Raw genomic sequence first — 21,106 nt, forward strand, 5'->3', positions numbered from 1 at the left:
GCCTGTTACTTCTTTAAAAATAAATTCACCAAAATGGTCAAAATAAAATATTTGTGAAACAAAATACCAAGCGAGCAGAACCGATAGGAGGGAAATTGATCATTATTAATTTTCTGGAATTTACTTTCTGTTGTTCATGAGTTCCTGTTTCTTCTTTAAAATTAAAATTCACCAAAATGGTCAAAATAAAATATTTGTGTAACAAAATACCAGGCGAGCAGAATGGATAGGAGGGAAATAGATCATTATTAATTTTCTAGAATCTGCTTTCTGCTGTTCATGAACGCCTGTTACTTCTTTAAAATTAAAATTTACCAATATGGTCAAAATAAAATATTTGTGAAACAAAATACCAGGCGAGCAGAATGGATAGGAGGGAAATAGATCATTATTAATTTTATGGAATTTGCGTTCTTCTGTTCATGAGTGCCTGTTACTTCTTTAAAATTAAATTCACCAAAATGGTCAAAATAAAATATTTGTGTAACAAAATACCAGGCGAGCAGAATCGATAGGAGTTAAAAAGATCTTTTTTAATTTTTTGAAATTTGCTTTCTACTGTTCATGAGTGCCTGTTACTTCTTTAAAACTAAAATTCACCAAAATGGTCAAAATAAAATATTTGTGAAACAAAATACCAGGCTAGCAGAATCGATAGGAGGGAAATAGATCATTTTTAATTTTCTGGAATTTGCTTTCTGTTGTTCATGAACGCCTGTTACTTCTTTAAAATTAAAATTCACCAATATGGTCAAAATAAAATATTTGTGAAACAAAATACCAGGCGAGCAGAATGGATAGGAGGGAAATAGATCATTTTTAATTTTCTGGAATTTGCGTTCTTCTGTTCATGAGTGCCTGTTACTTCTTTAAAAATAAATTCACCAAAATGGTCAAAATAAAATATTTGTGAAACAAAATACCAAGCGAGCAGAACCGATAGGAGGGAAATTGATCATTATTAATTTTCTGGAATTTACTTTCTGTTGTTCATGAGTGCCTGTTACTTCTTTAAAATTAAATTCACCAAAATGGTCAAAATAAAATATTTGTGTAACAAAATACCAGGCGAGCAGAATCGATAGGAGGGAAATAGATCATTTTTAATTTTCTGAAATTTGCGTTCTGCTGTTCATGAACGCCTGTTACTTCTTCAAAATTAAAATTCACCAATATGGTCAAAATAAAATATTTGTGTAACAAAATACCAGGCGAGCAGAATGGATAGGAGGGAAATAGATCATTTTTAATTTTCTAGAATCTGCTTTCTGCTGTTCATGAACGCCTGTTACTTCTTTAAAATTAAAATTCACGAATATAGTCAAAATAAAATATTTGTGAAACAAAATACCAGGCGAGCAGAATGGATAGGAGGGAAATAGATCATTTTTAATTTTCTGGAATTTGCGTTCTTCTGTTCATGAGTGCCTGTTACTTCTTTAAAATTAAATTCACCAAAATGGTCAAAATAAAATATTTGTGTAACAAAATACCAGGCGAGCAGAATCGATGGGAGGGAAATATATCATTTTTAATTTTCTGGAATTTGCTTTCTGCTGTTCATGAGTGCCTATTACTTCTTTATAATTAAAATTCACCAAAATGGTCAAAATAAAAAATTTGTGAAACAAAATACCAGGCGAGCAGAATGGATAGGAGGGAAATAGATCATTTTTAATTTTCTAGAATCTGCTTTCCGCTGTTCATGAACGCCTGTTACTACTTCAAAATTAAAATTCACCAATATGGTCAAAATAAAATATTTGTGAAACAAAATACCAGGCGAGCAGAATGGATAGGAGGGAAATAGATCATTTTTAATTTTCTAGAATCTGCTTTCTGCTGTTCATGAATGCCTGTTACTTCTTTAAAATTAAAATTCACCAATATGGTCAAAATAAAATATTTGTGAAACAAAATACCAGGCGAGCAGAATGGATAGGAGGGAAATAGATCATTTTTAATTTTCTGGAATTTGCGTTCTTCTGTTCATGAGTGCCTGTTACTTCTTTAAAAATAAATTCACCAAAATGGTCAAAATAAAATATTTGTGAAACAAAATACCAGGCGAGCAGAATCGATGGGAGGGAAATAGATCATTTTTAATTTTCTGGAATTTGCTTTCTGTTGTTCATGAACGCCTGTTACTTCTTTAAAATTAAAATTCACCAATATGGTCAAAATAAAATATTTGTGAAACAAAATACCAGGCGAGCAGAATGGATAGGAGGGAAATAGATCATTTTTAATTTTCTGGAATTTGCGTTCTTCTGTTCATGAGTGCCTGTTACTTCTTTAAAAATAAATTCACCAAAATGGTCAAAATAAAATATTTGTGAAACAAAATACTAGGCGAGCAGAACCGATAGGAGGGAAATTGATCATTATTAATTTTCTGGAATTTGCTTTCTGTTGTTCATGAGTTCCTGTTTCTCCTTTAAAATAAAAATTCCCCAAAATGATCAAAATAAAATATTTGTCAAACAAAATACCAGGCGAGCAGAATGGATAGGAGGGAAATAGATCATTATTAATTTTCTAGAATCTGCTTTCTGCTGTTCATGAACGCCTGTTACTTCTTTAAAATTAAAATTCGCCAATATGGTCAAAATAAAATATTTGTGAAACAAAATACTAGGCGAGCAGAATGGATAGGAGGGAAATAGATCATTATTAATTTTCTGGAATTTGCGTTCTTCTGTTCATGAGTGCCTGTTACTTCTTTAAAATTAAATTCACCAAAATGGTCAAAATAAAATATTTGTGTAACAAAATACCAGGCGAGCAGAATCGATAGGAGGGAAATAGATCATTTTTAATTTTCTGGAATTTGCGTTCTGCTGTTCATGAGTGCCTGTTACTTCTTTAAATTAAAATTCACCAAAATGGTCAAAATAAAATATTTGTGAAACAAAATACCAGGCGAGCAGAATGGATAGGAGGGAAATAGATCATTTTTAATTTTCTGGAATTTGCGTTCTTCTGTTCATGAGTGCCTGTTACTTCTTTAAAATTAAATTCACCAAAATGGTCAAAATAAAATATTTGTGTAACAAAATACCAGGCGAGCAGAATCGATAGGAGGGAAATAGATCATTTTTAATTTTCTGAAATTTGCGTTCTGCTGTTCATGAATGCCTGTTACTTCTTCAAAATTAAAATTCACCAAAATGGTGAAAATAAAATATTTGGGATAGGATAGAACATTTTTAAATTAAAAAGAATGCAATTGAAATAGGGAAAACTTTTTTATTGCAATAATTTTTTTTTCTATTATTAAAATTTTATTTGTGCCCTTTCGTTTTTGATTTTGGTAATTTATAATAAAATATTTAAATAATAAAAATTTATTGGTTTCTTTTTTTTTTATTAACAGAGGCTGACTTTTTTAGGAACAGGAAATTAAAGAAGCAACAGGCGCTTCTGATTAGTAAAAAGCAAATTTCAGAAAATTAAGAATGATCTATTTCCCTCCTATCTTTCCTGCTCGGCTGGTACTTTTTTTGACAAATATTTATTTTGACCATTTTGGTGAATTTAATTTTAAAGAAGTAACAGGCGCTCATAAACGTTATAAAGTGAAAAAGAACGAGCGAAAATCGTGCAGTTCCATTTCACTTTAAAGCTATTTCCTTATTTATCTATTTACAAACATTTTGGTCGCACAAAGCAAACTTATTATGAAACGTAATGAAATAATTACATTTAAGTACAAATTAAATCAAAACTATCTCGTACACGTCATATACATCATAAATACACAAACGTTTTTAGGCTCTTCTAGGAGAAACTAAAAGTGGAAACTCGATTTTTTTTTTCATATTTGAGTGAAAATAATATTTGTCCATTGTACGTGCGTATGTATATTGAATAGAAATTACAGTATCACCGGCAGTGACAGTTTTGTATAATGGGAGAAGAATGAAGTGTCATTTACATACATTTTTTTCTTTAATAACAAACACGCAAAATATCATCGTTCCTAATGTAGAAATAATTAAAAAAAATGTACACCTGATTAAAAATTATAATATAAAAATATAAGTATATATTTTTTTTAGAAAATAATTAAGAAATCTGGTTTTATACGAATTTCTTTTGTATTAATTAAAAAACTAGTATATAAAATGCTTATTTGAATATGAAATAGAAAAAACAAGAAGAAAAAAATAAAAATCAATACAAAAAATTTTATGAAAGTTTACAAAATCTTCCAAAGCTATTTACTGCCTTGCCAGGATTACAAAAAGAAGAAGGAAAACAAACACTAATTAACAAAAATCATGTATTTCAGAAGAAATTTTTAAATAATGTTTTTTTGATAAAGGAATCGGCGGCATTTAAAATTTACGTGAGTAAACAATTCTAAATTTTTATTTTATTTAATCATGCATTAATTTTGGTTTGAATAAACCCATACTTAAATTTTTGTATATTTTAACAAAATGATAGATTCCATGCAAGACTAAAAAAAACGAATAAAATGGACTCGTTAGAGGAGCACTTAGCACAATTAAGAATAATTAATAAGAAATCATTAACATCAAAATCTCCTAGTATTGAAATTGGTTCATTACCGAATTCACCGTATGCAACAACAACAAAAACAAATGATGCTGCTTTAATTACTCATATAAAAGATAAAAGCCCTTCTAAAAAGGTTGGACCAGCAGTTCCACCTAAGCCAGTTAAAGATATACCACAGGTTTTTTTTTATTTTTGGTTGTATTTTGTTCTTTGTTTTTTTCTTTTTGTGTAACAATTTTAAGTTTTGTTTAAGGTTTAATTTTGTTTATTTACTTGTTTCGGAATTATTTATTTCTTGTTATATCATAATTTAATTCTAGTTTTTTTTTATCCATTTATAGTTTCAGTATTTCTTTTCCAGTTTTTTTTTTTCAATTCTTCTTTTATTCAAAAATGAAGGTTTTGAGCTGAAAAATCTGAAATTATACCCAAGTAATAATTCATATTACTTTATTTTCTTTTTTGACGTATAAACAATATGTTGATAATAAATACAATTGTTCTATATGAGAAATGTTGATAAATAATAAAATAAAATAAATAAATTTGACCAACCTTTCTAAGTAAAATGGTTACATTTCGGATTTTTCTACAGGGAAATTAAATTTTGATTTTATTTTAAATAAGACTTAAATTGGTTTAGGTTAGAATTCAGATTATATTTAATTATATTGGATTTTTAGTATTAAATTTATTTAAATCAAATCTAATTGAAAAATATTTAAAATTTAGATTACTAACAGTGTATGCCAAAGTGAACAACACCGTAAACAACAACAATGTAGTTCTATTGGTAGCGTTGGCGCTGGCGTCAGCGGTAACGTCATTAATACAACAAAATCAAATAATAATCCAAATAAGAATTTATTTTATAATGATGATCAAAATGTAACAAAGGAAGCACAAAAATTAAATGAAACAACATCAAGAATTGGTAAAATGCCAATATTATTACGTAAACAGCCGGCATATGAACAACAACATCATGTATATTCAAATATTAAAATGACATTAGATAATCCAGCTATATTAGATCAGCAACTTGAAGCTTTAGAACATCATAAAAAACAACTAGAAAAACGTGGTCTATTAACGTCAGCAAATAAATTACCAACAATTGGACCAAAATTATCTTCGGCATCTTATATTAACGGTGAATTAGTTGCAGCAGCACGTAGTTCACCATCAGTTAAAATGATGGCAGCTAAAATTATTGAAAATCAACAAAAACATCAACAACAAGAAAACCAAATCAAATTAATAAAAACTCAATCAAATGAACAAAATAAATTATTTAATAATAATAAAAATATAAATAATGATATTGATAATAAAATATTGGAAAATGAAAATTTAATGATACAAAAAAAATTTAAAAATCATACATCTTTGCAATCAGATCAACAACAACAAAATGATCAAGACATTGTATACAGCAATATAATGCATTCATCAAATCCATTAGGAAAGTATAATGTACATGGCGAAAAAAATATTTATACAAATATTCAATATAATCCGGGTTAGTAATTTTAAGGTTAAATTACTTTAATTGCTTCTTGATTCTTGTTTTTGTTTTTTTAAAAGATTTGCCGCCACCGCCAATTAAAACATCAAATGATAATGGTCGGCCATCAATTTCAAATTTAAGTACACCAAGTGAAATGAGTAGTGGACTAGAATATTATAATCAGCAACAACAAAATAGTTCAATATCCGGTATAGAGGAAGAATTTCCATTACCGCCAAGTCCAGTAAGTTCTTCTTATAGTGAATTAAGACGGGCGACTGATAATTGTCCTCAAATATCGGCATATCCAACAGTAGGATATCAAAGCGGTAATATATACTATACAATTATGTAGTTTTGAAATTATTTATTTTTTATGAATTTTAATTGTTTAGATTTGGATAGCATAACACAATCTAAGCAAAATTCGTACATGAACACAACATATAATGATTACAGTACTTACGGTGGACCAAGTACACAAGTAAATTTCTTTTTTCTTGTTTAGTTGGTAATTTTTTAGGTACATAGTAAATTTTTCATTTTGTTTTTATTTACTTCTTTTCTAATACTATAATTAGAGTTTCAGTCAATCATCATCAGCATCTGATTATTATGGATTTGGGAGTATTTGCCAGGTAATTGTTTAAAAATTAATTTAACGGACTCATAGAAATTTTAAATTTTTTTTGTTTTTTTTAGGGTTCATCAACCTATGAATCAATTTATGAACCAATAACAATAAACCCGACTAATCAAATGGCATCTAGATCAAATTTTTCATTGTACACTTCATATGAGAATGACGCACAAAACGTTAGTAACAATAGTATAAGAAATGTTACAGAAAACATCAATTTAACAAACTCAAATAATTCAAATAAAGAAATTGAGGTTCAGAATTTCACTGATCTGATTGTTAATTCAATTGATTCAACAAATGATAGTGATAGTTATGGTATATTTTTGCTTTTTCCTTTTTTAATATTATTTTTTAACCGGTATTATTATATTTAGGTTCTTGTGTTAAATGTGGTGAACGAGTTGTTGGTGAAAATAGTGGTTGCACGGCAATGGACCAGATATATCATATATCGTGTTTCACGTGCTCGCAATGTCAAATAAATTTGCAAGGAAAACCATTCTATGCATTAGAAAATAAACCATATTGTGAAGAAGATTATTTAAACACTTTGGAGAAGTGTTCAGTTTGTATGAAACCGATATTAGAAAGAATTTTAAGAGCAACCGGTAAACCATATCACCCACAATGTTTTACTTGTGTTGTTTGTGGTAACAGTTTAGATGGAATACCATTTACAGTTGATGCTACTAATCAAAACTATTGTATTCAAGATTTTCACAAGTAAATATATGTATTATATACAAGTTTTCTTCTTCTTTAAATTTCATTAATGTGATAAATTGTTATTTTATTTATTCATATAAGTAGGTTAAAAAAAGTCGTACATTTAATTGCTTAAGTTTTCAAAAAATCACTCAAACAATTTTGCATTGATTAAACCTTTATAAATACTTTATTTCATAAAAAAATTTGTTGAATATTTCAAATTTTAAAGAAAATTTGCTCCAAGATGTTGTGTTTGTCGCGAGCCAATAATGCCAGACCCAGGGCAGGAGGAGACTGTGAGAGTTGTAGCATTGGATAGAAGTTTCCATTTTGAATGCTATAAATGTGAGGTATGGTTAAAATTTATTAATCTGAAAATTTTGTCAAATAATATAGTTGATAATATTTTAGGATTGTGGTCTTTTACTGTCTTCGGAAGCTGAAGGGCGGGGATGCTACCCATTAGATGATCATGTATTATGTAAAAGTTGTAATGCTAAACGTGTTCAGGCATTAACTAATCATATAGCAACTGAATTATAAATTTGAAAAAAGTATTATTGAAATAATATTTAATTGTCTAAATTAAATTTGAGCTGCAAAATATAAATGTAAAGTTGATTGAAAATAATTATTTTCGATTTTATCTTCTTTTTTCCTATCCTTTTTTTTATGTGGAGTTGCCGAAGTAAAACGCATTTTTAGTTTTAAAATCCCAGAGCTTTTTTACATACATACAAATACGTGCTGTTTTTGTCCACAAAAAAACTCAGTGTCTTCTACTGTAATTTGCTTTTTATGATCTTCCAAGAAAATTAGTTTTAAATCACCTTCATTATTTGTTTTTACTTAATACCGCATCGTGAAAACTTTACACAGTATTGTAAACTTTACAGGGTTTACATGGAACGAATTTTGACTTTTCTTAAAGCTTACCAACTTTATTATAAATTTTAGCATATGCACTCTCTGCCTTATCCTACGAATTTACAACAGTTTTTAAATAATATCGAATTAAATACTTCTTGCAAAAAGAATAGGAAGGCTAATGCATGGCTTAAGTTGACTCGCATTTTTTTTACAATATAGAAATCGTCAAACATTTGCAAAATTGAAACTGAAAAAAAAACATTAATACCAGCAAAACGGTACAAAAAACTTTACATTAAGTATCCTAGACATAAAAAGAAGTTTTATTTAATCTTGCAATTTCATAATTTTAGCTTAAAAACTAACTAATTACATTTTTAACTTAATTTTACATTTTTATTTTTATTTTTTTTGATGATGAAAACATAAAAACTCAAAATAATCTAAGTAAATAACAATCTTAAAACGCAACATCAGTAATATTCTGGTAAAGCCAGTAAATTATATATCTGATAATGTGGGTGTAAAAACTCGCATTGTAGATTTGGAAGTGGGTTTCTAAAATGATCATTAAAAGAATACAGAATATTTCTTCAAAGTTATTATAACAGTAAACATCTGCATTAATGGTTTTACATACAGCTACTTTTGTAATTAAATCTACTATTTAATTTTATTTCATTAATGAAATATAAGTATTCTGTGCGTAAATATTATTTAAGTATATTTTTTACTTAATTTTATAAAAGATAAAAAATATACTTAAATGATTTTATTTTATTTTTTTACATTTTGCACCAAACAACTAAAATGAGTAATAGAAAAAGAAATAAAATTTTTATTATTCTTTTGTCTTGTCCACAAAAAGAAGACGTCTTCAAAAGATAATGTATATAAAAACCACCATTGATATTCTATTTTAAATACTTATAAGTTCCAATATTCTGTATTTTGAATTTAATTTCAAAGATTTTAACTTAACACTATTATAAAAACATTTTGTTCTAAATTAAATAAATATTTCCACTTCCCACATTTCTTGTTTTAAAATATAATCTGTACAATTAAAGAAATATAGACATACTTTGATTGATTCTTTAAATATGTATGTATACTTTTTAAAATATTGAACAATAAGAAAAAATTGCTTTTGCTATAAAAACCATTAGGAAAAACCAGTTCCTCAAAAATTTTAAAATATAAGATACACATATAAAAATATTTGTAATATTGCAATAAAAATCATATTCAAAATCTAATTTGACTTTTAAAAAGAACCAAAAACAAATCAAGCTCTGGGTTTGCTTTACATTTGGTAAAAGCCTTGAAAAATTTTTCATCAAAAGTTAATTTAAAATAAAAAGGTTTCCATATATATATATATGTATAAACATACACATATATATATATAAATATATATATATATAATAATTAAAAATATAATGTACATATATGTGTATTATAAGATATATGTGTATATATGTGTATTATGTAAATATGTATATATATATATATATGATATAAGTATATATATATGTTAATATATGTATATAATAACATTTTTATTGAATACATTTCGAATATTGCGTTTACAAAATTAGATTATTTGTTTTTCCAAAATCTTTAATGCTTTACTTTAATGTTTTTTGTAGTTTCTTTCATTCAAGATATCTATTTACCTTCATTATTTCGTTTTTCATTATTACTCGTATCATTTGACTGATTGGCATTATTTTCAATAGTTTCGTTGTTTCTATTTCTACGCAGAGCATTCATTAATGTATCTTGAACGTCTCTCATTAAATTTGGATTTTCTGCGCTTATGGCCGCCGCAACTTGACGACTCCTGAAAAATTTATTATAATAATAATAATAAGCAAATATTTAATGTGAATATAAAAATTAAAAAATATTTACATGTCCAATATTCCTTGAGGATTATCAGCCAGTGAATGTAATCTTTTCAAAGGAAATTAATTTGCATATACATATACGATAAGAAAAAAAAAAAAATTACTTTTAAATTGTTTTGCGATATTCGAAGTAAGGAATAATTTCTTATTTTAAAAATAAAACTTTCAAATATTATTTTAAAAAAAAAAATAAATTTCAAAATAAGGAAATACTTTAGTACATATGCAGCTTCCATTAACGTGCATAGTAACTACCAACTATTAAGGTATTAACTTGTATATTAAAAAATTTGATATTTTTTTGAAAAACAATCAATATGAACATTTAAAACTGATTAACATATTCATAAAAAATACTAAAATTTGAGAAGTTAATTGAAAAAAAATCTAGTAAGTGATTGATTGTTATATGATAATGAAGTTTATAATATAAAAGTTAAAAAAAATAAAAAAACAAAACCTTGAAAATTACTTACGCAGATGTTATTACTGGATCTCTCAACATATCTCCGAACAAATTAGTTAAATTAGCTGGATTTGAAAACATGTTTTCAAAATTATTTTCCCCGCCCTCTGATGCTTGAACTGATGATAAAAATGATTGTATATTTGTTATCGATGGATTTGTGGCTGTATTAGCAGTAATACGTTCTTCGGCCACACGTAAATTATTTTGATAATCTTGGTTATCTGGTTCCAATTCCAATGCTTTTTGATAAGCAGCACGAGCTTCTTCGAATTTATTAAGATTTGAATAGGCGATACTATAAGAAAAAAATCAAAATGATACTTATAATTAATATATAAGCGAAATTATTAGCTTAATAATTATACATATATATTTACATATACATATACATTCTAACAAAATAAAATTTTTTTACCCCATTCTTCCATATGCTTTTCCATAATCTGGATTATAAACTAATGCCATTTTGCAATCACCAATTGCTTTATCATATTGACCTAATCTGATAAATGCTGCAGCTCTGTTACTGTAAAACACTGGATTTGTTGGATCGTAAGTGATTGCTCTAACAAAAAACAAATTAAATTTACGTCAATATTCAAATATTATTTTTTGTAGTTCATTGTGAAGTACTTATGCACATAATTACATACCTATTATATTGAAGAAATGCTTCTTGGAATTTACCCTCTTTCATCAAACGATTTCCATTATCTTTAATTTGTTCTGCTATTTCCCCACGATTAGGACTTGTTTCCAAACATGCAGTTTGATATAATTCGAAAAGATCAATTGGATTAAATTTTTTATTATTTGATGTTGATGTTGCTGTATTATTTTCTGCATTTTCATCTTCAATTTGATCATCCGGATGAAGTTCAAAAGCTGCTTCCAGGCACTGTATTGCAACTTCAAGACTTTCTAATCCATCAGAAGGCAAAGTTTGCTCTTGTATTTGTTGTTTCAAAAAATTAATAAATTTTGAAGCAAATGATTTTTTAATTTCATCAATCATAATTGAAAATTTGTATGGTAACTTTTTTTCCCTTAATTAAATTTGAGGTTAAATAAAACTCCTCTGAGTTGTAATATTTTGGGCATCAAAATAAAGGCTTATTTAAAATTGCTTTATTTTCTTTTTAAATAAACAAAAATCTTTTGAATATTAATAAAATAATTATTTGTTTAGTATTTCATCATAATAGACTGATAAATAAAAGTTTTAAATGCACTTAACTGAATTTTTATATACAATTATTCTTTATAGACTTTTTTTAAACGGTCAAAACTATTCACCATTCGCCACTTATGTATACATATGTACATGATATGACATGTATATAAATTTTTATTTGACGTTTAAAATTAGATTTTTACAGTGCTGCCATACACAAATATAAAATACAATCGAATTTGGAAACATTATACAGTCATTTACAAAAATATTTCGAAACACAAAATACATAATTAAAAAAGTTACATGAATGCGGCAATACTGTAGACACCATAACTGTTAATTGCTACTGACATCTGATGTCATTCTCGTTTCGTGGTCATATTTACACACATTAGTGATATTTGCACGAGTACTCATGCATCTCATGCTTAACTACACTTTTTTAATATACATATTCGTTTCCACAGTGTCATCACAACACTCATTACTCATAATAATTTTTCATTTTGTATTATCTACGTATTTGTGTGTGATGAGTGTTCAGGCACAGGCACCTTTATATAAGACTTTGCAATACACAATTTACTAAAAATATACACACGGTACATTGAAAATTGATCATCACATTTTTGTTAAGAAATATATTCTTATTTTCGATTAAATTAAAGATGTTCATGGTGACAGCTAGATGGTGCAAACTAGAATAATAAATCACTGGTAACAAAACATTTTTTAGATAAAACAAAGATGGTAAATACATAAACAATTCTTTTTAAAAAAAATTTTTTGAATTCACTTTTTCTATTAACTACATAACATACTTACATAAGAAAAATTAATTTTTAATCCGTTTTTCTTAAAACTAATAATATAAATATACCTATGTATTCACCTAAATTACACAAAATTGTTTAATTTTCTTTTATTAGAGATTAAATTGCTTACTTATTTAAACTGTCAAAACCTTAATATTAGTAGGTAATTATATTTTAGTAGGTAGATTAAAGTACATTTGCCACAGGCAACAAAATAAAGTTTAAAATTTTTACAAATTAAAAATACTTCGTAAGTGTCGAATTCTTTTTTCTAATGTTTGTATCCCTTTATCCCTGATGATCTCGTTCTTCGACTAAGTAAATGTAGGTAAATGATTTACGTTATCCTTTTCTCGTAGCCTATTACTTCTGCATCCTTCGATGCAACATTTTCAGGGCAGTTCTATTTATATGAAGGTAATTAAATATACTATTATATGTTATATAAATATGATTACAATAAAAACTTATAAGAGTAGATCTTATAATCTTACTAATTTATTAAGTGATTTTTTACTTAACTAATAATACTGACTTTTTAAAAAAATTTTAGTATTATTTTTTTCAAAATCTTCATTTTTCATACTGAAGTTTCATACTGAATAGTACGACAATAAAAAAAATTTAATAAATTAATATATAAATATTCAATTTATTTAATAACACAAATAATTATTATAATTATTCACTAAATTTAAATTAAAATTAAATTTTAAACAACAATTAAATTATTTTACCGCTCAGCGACATAGCCTTCCTACGAAATTTATACATGGACTAAAAAAATGCTATAGTATCTTTTTTTATATAAAACTTTATCCTATAGATACAAATGCAAAAATATTTACATGCCTTGTGCATTATAGGAGTTTATGGTTAGGATGCCGCACATAAACAAAAAAAAAAATTAAAAAAATAAAAGCTGACTGCAAATTGTACTTCCAGCATTTTCGCTTTAATAATAATTTTAGGTATAAGTTGGGTATAGGATTTTATATTAAATTTTAACAAAAATTATATTTTAGGTTTTTTCGATTATTATTTCCCTAAAAATATAAAAAATAAAACCGTTAAGTCGAAACATGTAAAAATCTAAACAAATAAAAATTAACATAATTCATAAACAGAAACTAACAGTGTAAAAACGCATGGCGTTCAGGTTAATTTAATTATTATGATGAAAATAATTTTTTTTCCAAACTTTTTTAGTTATATGTATAGTTTAAGATAAAAAAAATGAAATATAGCTGTTGAAATAAAAAAAATAAAATGAACATATCGTGTAAAAAAAAATACATTTTTTTATAAAAGAGACGGTGTGAAACTATAAAAGAAGTTCTGTGCTGACGCTCAATGCATACTCGTGTAAACATGGCCATTATTATATTGATGCACACAAAAATATGTACATATATATTTTATATGTACATATTTTTGTGTGCATTCAACGATATATGAAGTTTAGTTCATAGTTGCCACTAGTGTCATTTATCACCATTCACCATATCTTCCTATTCATATAAAAGCAAAAATATATTGAAGGCAAATTAAAATATATAATTTATAATTATATATTTACGATTATCTTAATATTGATATATATGTATATATTCATATACAAATTAATATATATATAATATATATGGTTTATTGAAATATGAATATTTATTGTGTTGCGTTGCTCTATAATAGTAAAATTAGTTTTAAAAGCTGAACATTTTAATAATTCACCTTCATATAATTAAATCACGTCCTAAAAGTGAGGTGAGTTTTTTTCTTTAAGTTTTTGTGATTTGATTTTATTTACTTTTTTTTTTAATTATTTGAAATTATTTTGAAAAAATTTTTGAAAAACTACAATTTAAATAGAATTTTTTTGTGCTCGGTCTTTTTTTTTTTTCAAAAAATTGGTTAAAAGGAGAGTGTACATATTTATATTAATTAGTTACTATGCATGTATATATTTTTCAATAAAAATTTTAAATACTTTAGAAGCAAGTGGGCAGCCCTATACTAACAATTTGATAAAAAAGAAAATCATAATTTTTGTTTCTGAAAGAAAAATTTTTAAGGATATGTGCATATAGTTTTTGAAAAAAAATGTTATATATAATTAATATCAAAAATTTTATTTAGATTAGTCTAATTTATAAAAATATAAATATATATTTGTTTTTAAATTTGCCAAAAATTATAAGTTATAAAGTGTGAGTGCAAATTAAATATTTTCATCAAAAGATATCGAAAACAATAACAAATGAAAAAAAACTCCACGTTTCATTATTTTACAGTTGTAGGTATCTTACCTACCTACCTGCCCCCACCACTTACAACGTGTTATTTAATTTTTTATTAATGTTAAAAAGAAAATCACTCTTTTCTCCTCTATTTACATTTTGCTAAAAAAACATCATCAAAACAGTAGATTAGATGTCATGTCAATACAAAATTTTATAAATTAAAAATTGTGATAGAGAAAAAGAGAAAGAAAGAAGAGAGAAATTTTTTTTTACAGATAATAACCATTTTTGACAATCAAACAAAACGTATACATATTTATATACTCTTGTAGTGACAAATAGAATTTTTTTATTTTTTTTTTTTTATTGCTATAAGTTTAAAATATGAAAAGGATGAAAATATTAAGAACAATTGTGTGTGTATTTTGGGCTTAATTAAAATTTTTATAAAATAAAGTAATTATATTTCTAATTTCTATATAAATCAATATTTTTTAATTGTGTACATAATATCGTGGAGCTCCGTAGTCAAATCAGCGTAAGTCAATAAAATTTTAATATTAACAAAAATTGATTTTATTGACAACAACAAAATATGTAATGATGAACAACGTTGAGTTGGCAAACAAATTTTTTATAAAAAATATAAACACGCAAGCACGTACGTACCTTTTCAGTCGAAAAGCTTAAGAATAGCAAAGAAACGAAAAGAAAACATAATTTTTACATTCCAGTAAAGTCATGTATTATGATTTTAGTTATTAACCATGTACTCGTATAAGATAAATTTATTTGACTTCATTTCTCTATTTTATTTGACAAAAATATATTAGCATGTTTTCATTCAATATTTTAATAGATAAATTGAAGTATGTATAATTGTAAGGTAACCAAGCTATAATATCTTGAATAAGAGATTAGATTAGGTATTTAGTTATTCTAGTATTTATATCTTAAGTAATTTAGGTACAACTAATAAGGTATTACATTAATCAAATACAGCTAACTACAAAGATGCAAAACTGCATTAAAAATCTACATATTGTGTATAGGTACTCGTATAAATCAAATAACAAAATTTTATTATTTCAAAAAATAGTGAGAATTATCAATTATAATTTTTTTTTTGCAATATAATTTTAATATTTTGCTGTAAATATAAAATTTTTATACAAAAAAAAAAATTTGTTCAAAGGATTCAAATTCAAATTATGAAAACTGTTACTTCAAAATTGCAATAATTTTTGCATACATTTCAGCAATTTTGATTAAAAAATCAAAAGCTTAATTATGTTTTAAGTACAAGTTGATTTCAAAATTGCAAGTTAATTGCTGAATTTTACTACTGAAAGGACTTACAATATTGTTGCAATTTTAAACGTTATTAAATGTATTTACCTTAAGAATCTGCATAATAAAATTACTAGATCTTATATTTCAAATATTTTCTAAAAAATTGTAAAAAGTAAAAATGTTTCAATTAAACATAGTAAAAAATTCAATGTAATTTTTGATTAACATAATATGCCATAATTTTATTAGTATACAGGTTCGATTTAGAGATATAGGCTAGAATTAGATTACAATAGAGTGAAGAAAACAATTAACGACAACATTATTGTCTTGCCACGTACAAATTTTGTCAATGAAAAACAAACAACTGCTGTTTTTTATCGGTTTGGAAGCTTTTTTTTGTTTGTTTTCTTCGTTCTTTTACTTTCTACTATCATAGTATAATCACGGTAAATTTAAAATTATCAATAATAATTATACAAAACAAAAATTTAAAATTCAAATTTTTGAGTAAATCCAAAATTAATTGATTTTTTTTTATTCTATAAAGATTGTTATTTTTAAATAAAAATTGCAAATACTTATGAATGAAATGGCAATTGAATGATCTTGTGATCAGAAAGAAAAATACAAAATTTTCAGTCTGCAAATTCTCAATTTGATTTCTTTTTATTCTAATAGAGTGTTACAAATTGACAATAATATTAATAAAATTAAATATGCAGTATTGCATTTATTTAATTATGCAAACGATATTCGTTATATTGTGATAATTTAAATTGAATTTTCATAGTGTGATTTTCATTTCAATAGTGTTGATCTCATTCAATTTTACGATTTTGGTTATAAAAAGTAAGTGTCGTTTTATACATACATCCAAACTGCTAATTATATTAAATGTCGAAACTCAGTAATCAGAGTTTTAAAATAATAAAAAACGGTTTAGAATTGAATTTTGAATATTTGTTAAGTTCTTTAGTGATTTGTCAGTGCGAAAAAAAAAACCAAAGAAAGAAAAAAAAGAAGGAAACAACCACGTTATAAAAAAAAATAATTTTTTTTTGCTGCGCAATAAAGATTAAAATTTGCGTGCAATAATTTTTGTTAATGTAACGTTTTACGTTGTAGTGCTGGAATTTTGTAATAACGTAAAAGTTACGGTTCTACTCTAGTCCAGAAGTGAGGTCCTCACTTATAACCTATGGGGGCCAAATTTAAAGTAACAATAAATAAAGAGGCCGCAAAAGTTTCAATGCTCATAAATACAGCTTTTATACAGTTATTGCTGTGCAAATTTTTTTTGATTTTAAATTCAGTTGTTACACATTCCAAAATAAATTTTTTTTTATTATGAAGTCAATATTCTTTTTATGCATACATATATACAAAAATTAAGGACAGTGAAAAGATAATAATTAAACATAAATGACGGCTTCAAATTCATTGTTTAATAAATGTAATTCAAGTTAGACTATATTCAGTGAGATATTTTAAATGGCATACAAATACAAAAGGTGGCGGCAGATTCCCCACTTCTGCTCTAGTTTAAAAATGTCTATTTTAAAAGCGTAAATTTCTAAATAATTTGAAAAAACATTACTACTTAATAAATATGTTACAAATAAGTCTTTTGATTACCGCTACAGTGGCTTGCATAAAGAACTATTCAATATTTGTATTCTATATATTGACTTACCTACTGTTTTTCATGTTTCTAAGAAGTAGTGTACATGATCTAAATTTTTGAGGTCCATAAATAATATTCCAGTATTTGTTTTTTAATTTTTAATAAAATTTAAATTCCAAAAGTGAATGTTGTAACTTCCTACAATATTCCATTCCATAAATATCGGACTCGATCTTTTCAATAATATGAAAGTTTTAAGGTTATAGTTGAAGCTTTAAAATTATTCTAGAAAATTGTACATTCAAATTGGAGTAATACTGCATTATTACATTTTTCAGCAATTATTTGAATAATATGGTAAATAACCTTCCTTATCTTCAAAGTTGAAGTGAATCTATATTGCTACACTTCTTAGCACAACTCACAGTCTGAATTGTGTATTAATACAGTATATTACTGCAATCTTGAAGTCAGAGTGAGAACTTTTTATTATTAAATTACTGAAAAAAAATAAAACAATTTTTAAATTTGATTACTTATTTTTTTTGTTTTTTTTTTCTTACAGGAAGATTCACAGTAACTTTTGAAGAGCCATCGTTGCCCCGAGAATAAAACGTACAAAAAAAGTCAAGTGGTGTTAGGAATAATTTGAGAAGATAGAAAATTAATTTTGTTGTAGTTTTCCTTTTTTGTTTTATTTTTTTTTCTAAATTTAAAAAAAAAATAAAAAATGGCACCAAAACAGAGAATGAGAATTGCTAATGAAAGAGCTAGCAAATATGTTACAATGAGGGGAAACGTACCAAAATCATCTGTAAGTAGAAAAAAAAGAAAAAATGAAGTAAGAATGAGTTCATGTTACCATGTTTCTATCTTATAAATGGAATCTCAATCAATTTTAAAGCGCAGTCCATTTTTGGAAACGTATTTATTATAACATTTTTTTTTTTGTATTATAACACTTGTTATAAATGGGTGTAAAAACATATATAGTAAAAACATTCTGTTTTTTTTTTAACTTCTATCTTCCATCGATCGAGTATAAAACTATGAAGTGTATAAGATTTGGAATTGGTAAGGGGACTTGCTAGCATGAGCTTAATTGTAATTATGTACAATTAATTACATCATAATATAGTCGTGATCATTGAGTATTTGTTTAAATAATTATTTAAACAAATAATTAATGGTGTTTGTTTTAAACAATTATCAGTTTTATAAAAAAAAACTTGCAAAATAAAATTTTATTTTATGTGTATATATATTCTAATTCGTGCTTTGTTTTTAGAAGGCAAAGGAAAATCAATACCCTGTTGGACCTTGGCTTTTGGCATTATTCATTTTTGTTGTTTGTGGATCAGCAATATTTCAAATAATTCAATCTATTAGAATCGCGTAAAATTATAAATAAATGTATGATTATAAATATTCTTATATATAAGTATAAATATGTTTATATAAATATATATATTTGATAACTAATCTTTTATATTTTATATATAAATATATATGTGTATTTGTATGTATAAATATGCATTTCCGTTTTTTCTTTTTTTTTATGTAATGAAATGTCTAAACTTAATTTTTGTTTAATAAAAATTTTTTATAATAAAATATTTTTTAAATAACTAAAAAAAAGGAAAATTTAAGTAATTTGAATGAAATAAGAAAGTGTAATTAATTATGGAATACATTTAGCTTTCTTTTCAGCCTGATTTCTTAGGTATGCATATAAAAGAGGAATATTTAAGACAACTTTCAATTTTAAAATCTCATAAAAAGATAATAGTTTCCAACCCAAATTGACAACATTCCGTGACTTCAACAATGCGCTTACGACGTAAACTTTACAAAGTATGTATCACATTCCAAAATGTTTAGTAAAGCTCTTGGCAATGTACACTTTTCCAAAATGTGGATACGTAAAATAAAAGTAAATTGCGTATAGAGAAAATTGAGCACGCTTTTTTTGTACAAGTCATATTAATGTTGCCAGAAATAACAAATTAAATAAAATAGTATATATTTTCAGCAATAAAGTGCTAGTTATTAAGTTTTTTTTCCTAAAATGCAGCATAAAAATGCTATGTTATTATGATGTAGTAACGTTTGTTGAAAACTAACATTTGGACAGAACTTTAAATTAAAATTTTCAAACAAACAGTTTTTTTTTACAATGTAAAAGTATTAAAAGCTCTGAGACGATTTTACAATCGTATTAAAACCGTACTTAAAGTTTTTATCACGGATTCCGCGACTTCAATAATGCGCTTAAAACGTAAATTTTTCTTTAAATGAGAATTCTTTTTCTTTTTGCGATAAATTACATCATTGTTTCCCTTTTTAAGGTTTTTCCAAGTTTTATCCCAGACAGAACTAATATAAGTTTATGCAAGGTTTTTACTTTTCAAAAAATTTTTTAAAATGTAAAAACAATGAAAAAGAAATATTAAAGGAAAGAGCATTCAATTCCCCTTGCATTCTCTTAGAAATCGTACATGTACGTATTTAAAAAAACACGGTGAAGTTAAAAATCTCACAACTAAGGTTTTTTTTATGATTTTATTCTTTTTCCATTTTTCACGATTTTAGTTTTCTTAATACCGTCCATTTTATATGAAATACTTGGAAACTTCAAACATTTTTATCCCGCTGTTTGAGCTTTAATTTAAACCTTTAAAATTTAAAAAATCTACGGTTGAAGCTAGGTTCGAGGGAGGTAAGTAAAGCCCCCGTTACCAATTTGGCAATGGTTGATCCAAAGAGAAAGCTAGGCAATATTTGCCATCAATATTTTTTCAAGATGCTCCTTTAGTTATTCTAATTCATTGATAAAAACTTTATAAAAATAATATTCGTCACATCTCTAGTAGAAAACCTTTTGATATTAAAATAAAAAACCTTTTGACATGATTGACAGTAAAAACGAAGTATTGGCTCCATAAATTCAAAATAAAATCAACATTTCTTTTTGTTTTATGTGCCTTCTATAGAAATAGATGTGTGAAGCTGTCCACTCAGTCTCGTCTACAGTTAGTTATATACTGTACGACAAAATTTACGATGTCACAGTATATTTCACAGTCTGATGAAAGTCAATAAGTTATGTATGCAAACTTTATTTGACATCAGACTTAGTCTGACACCAATAATACAAATTACTCTATTCTCATCAGATTTTTAAAATGACAACAATAAATTAATGTTTTACCGAAGTTAGTAAAAACGATAAGCTGATTTTGTTTTTGGTTACAGCTTTTGTAGCAAACGCACAGCTGACAGACATATTTTTGTCAATAGCAAGTGTTAAATTT

At 25.6% G+C, this 21,106-nt stretch overlaps 3 protein-coding genes across 7 annotated transcripts; 2 read left to right on the forward strand and 1 right to left on the reverse strand.

Moving 5' to 3' along the window:
• Window positions 1–3,955: 3,955 nt before the first annotated feature.
• On the forward strand, window positions 3,956–8,013 carry LOC129613750 (paxillin-B-like). Of its 2 annotated transcripts, none has more exons than XM_055527952.1 (10): window positions 3,956–4,351; window positions 4,453–4,705; window positions 5,260–6,049; window positions 6,115–6,366; window positions 6,433–6,521; window positions 6,619–6,675; window positions 6,740–6,995; window positions 7,055–7,403; window positions 7,618–7,738; window positions 7,800–8,013. In XM_055527952.1, the coding sequence occupies exons 2-10, from the start codon at window positions 4,484–4,486 to the stop codon at window positions 7,929–7,931; spliced, it is 2,268 nt and encodes a 755-aa protein (XP_055383927.1). In that variant the 5' UTR covers window positions 3,956–4,351; window positions 4,453–4,483; the 3' UTR covers window positions 7,932–8,013. The 2 variants fall into 2 exon arrangements, with proteins under 2 accessions (XP_055383927.1, XP_055383928.1); XM_055527953.1 differs by having other exon boundaries at window positions 4,453–4,660.
• Window positions 8,014–8,558: 545 nt separating this feature from the next.
• On the reverse strand, window positions 8,559–11,938 carry LOC129613755 (small glutamine-rich tetratricopeptide repeat-containing protein beta). The gene is made up of 5 exons (XM_055527967.1): window positions 11,294–11,938; window positions 11,056–11,205; window positions 10,648–10,935; window positions 10,176–10,217; window positions 8,559–10,104 (listed from the first exon to the last, which is right to left on the reverse strand). The coding sequence occupies exons 1-5, from the start codon at window positions 11,653–11,655 to the stop codon at window positions 9,930–9,932; spliced, it is 1,017 nt and encodes a 338-aa protein (XP_055383942.1). The 5' UTR covers window positions 11,656–11,938; the 3' UTR covers window positions 8,559–9,929.
• Window positions 11,939–14,120: 2,182 nt separating this feature from the next.
• LOC129613753 (stress-associated endoplasmic reticulum protein 2) lies at window positions 14,121–19,406 on the forward strand. Of its 4 annotated transcripts, none has more exons than XM_055527962.1 (3): window positions 14,121–14,396; window positions 18,358–18,606; window positions 19,081–19,406. In XM_055527962.1, exons 2-3 carry the CDS (start codon window positions 18,523–18,525, stop codon window positions 19,189–19,191), a joined length of 195 nt encoding a protein of 64 aa, XP_055383937.1. In that variant the 5' UTR covers window positions 14,121–14,396; window positions 18,358–18,522; the 3' UTR covers window positions 19,192–19,406. The 4 variants fall into 4 exon arrangements, with proteins under 4 accessions (XP_055383937.1, XP_055383936.1, XP_055383939.1 ...); XM_055527961.1 differs by lacking the exon at window positions 14,121–14,396 and adding an exon at window positions 15,242–15,410; XM_055527964.1 differs by lacking the exon at window positions 14,121–14,396 and adding an exon at window positions 15,310–15,328.
• The last annotated feature ends 1,700 nt before the right edge of the window (window positions 19,407–21,106 follow it).

This window comes from Condylostylus longicornis, unplaced genomic scaffold (assembly GCF_029603195.1).
Source record: "Condylostylus longicornis isolate FDR11 unplaced genomic scaffold, ASM2960319v2 ptg000091l, whole genome shotgun sequence".
NCBI classification, from domain to species: Eukaryota; Metazoa; Arthropoda; class Insecta; order Diptera; family Dolichopodidae; genus Condylostylus; species Condylostylus longicornis.

What these genes read in the sequence shown, in the direction of transcription:
- LOC129613753 (XM_055527962.1), top strand. Translation starts at nt 18,523, where the DNA reads ATGGCACCAAAACAGAGAATGAGAATTGCTAATGAAAGAGCTAGCAAA. An exon ending in GAAACGTACCAAAATCATCT is followed by an intron (nt 18,607 to 19,080) that starts GTAAGTAGAAAA and finishes CTTTGTTTTTAG; the next exon opens with AAGGCAAAGGAAAATCAATA.
- LOC129613750 (XM_055527952.1), top strand. Translation starts at nt 4,484, where the DNA reads ATGGACTCGTTAGAGGAGCACTTAGCACAATTAAGAATAATTAATAAG. An exon ending in CAGTTAAAGATATACCACAG is followed by an intron (nt 4,706 to 5,259) that starts GTTTTTTTTTAT and finishes TTTAAAATTTAG; the next exon opens with ATTACTAACAGTGTATGCCA. An exon ending in AAATATTCAATATAATCCGG is followed by an intron (nt 6,050 to 6,114) that starts GTTAGTAATTTT and finishes TTTTTTTAAAAG; the next exon opens with ATTTGCCGCCACCGCCAATT.
- LOC129613755 (XM_055527967.1), bottom strand. Translation starts at nt 11,655, where the DNA reads ATGATTGATGAAATTAAAAAATCATTTGCTTCAAAATTTATTAATTTT. An exon ending in GCATTTCTTCAATATAATAG is followed by an intron (nt 11,206 to 11,293) that starts GTATGTAATTAT and finishes GTTTTTTGTTAG; the next exon opens with AGCAATCACTTACGATCCAA. An exon ending in AAAGCATATGGAAGAATGGG is followed by an intron (nt 10,936 to 11,055) that starts GTAAAAAAATTT and finishes TTTTTCTTATAG; the next exon opens with TATCGCCTATTCAAATCTTA.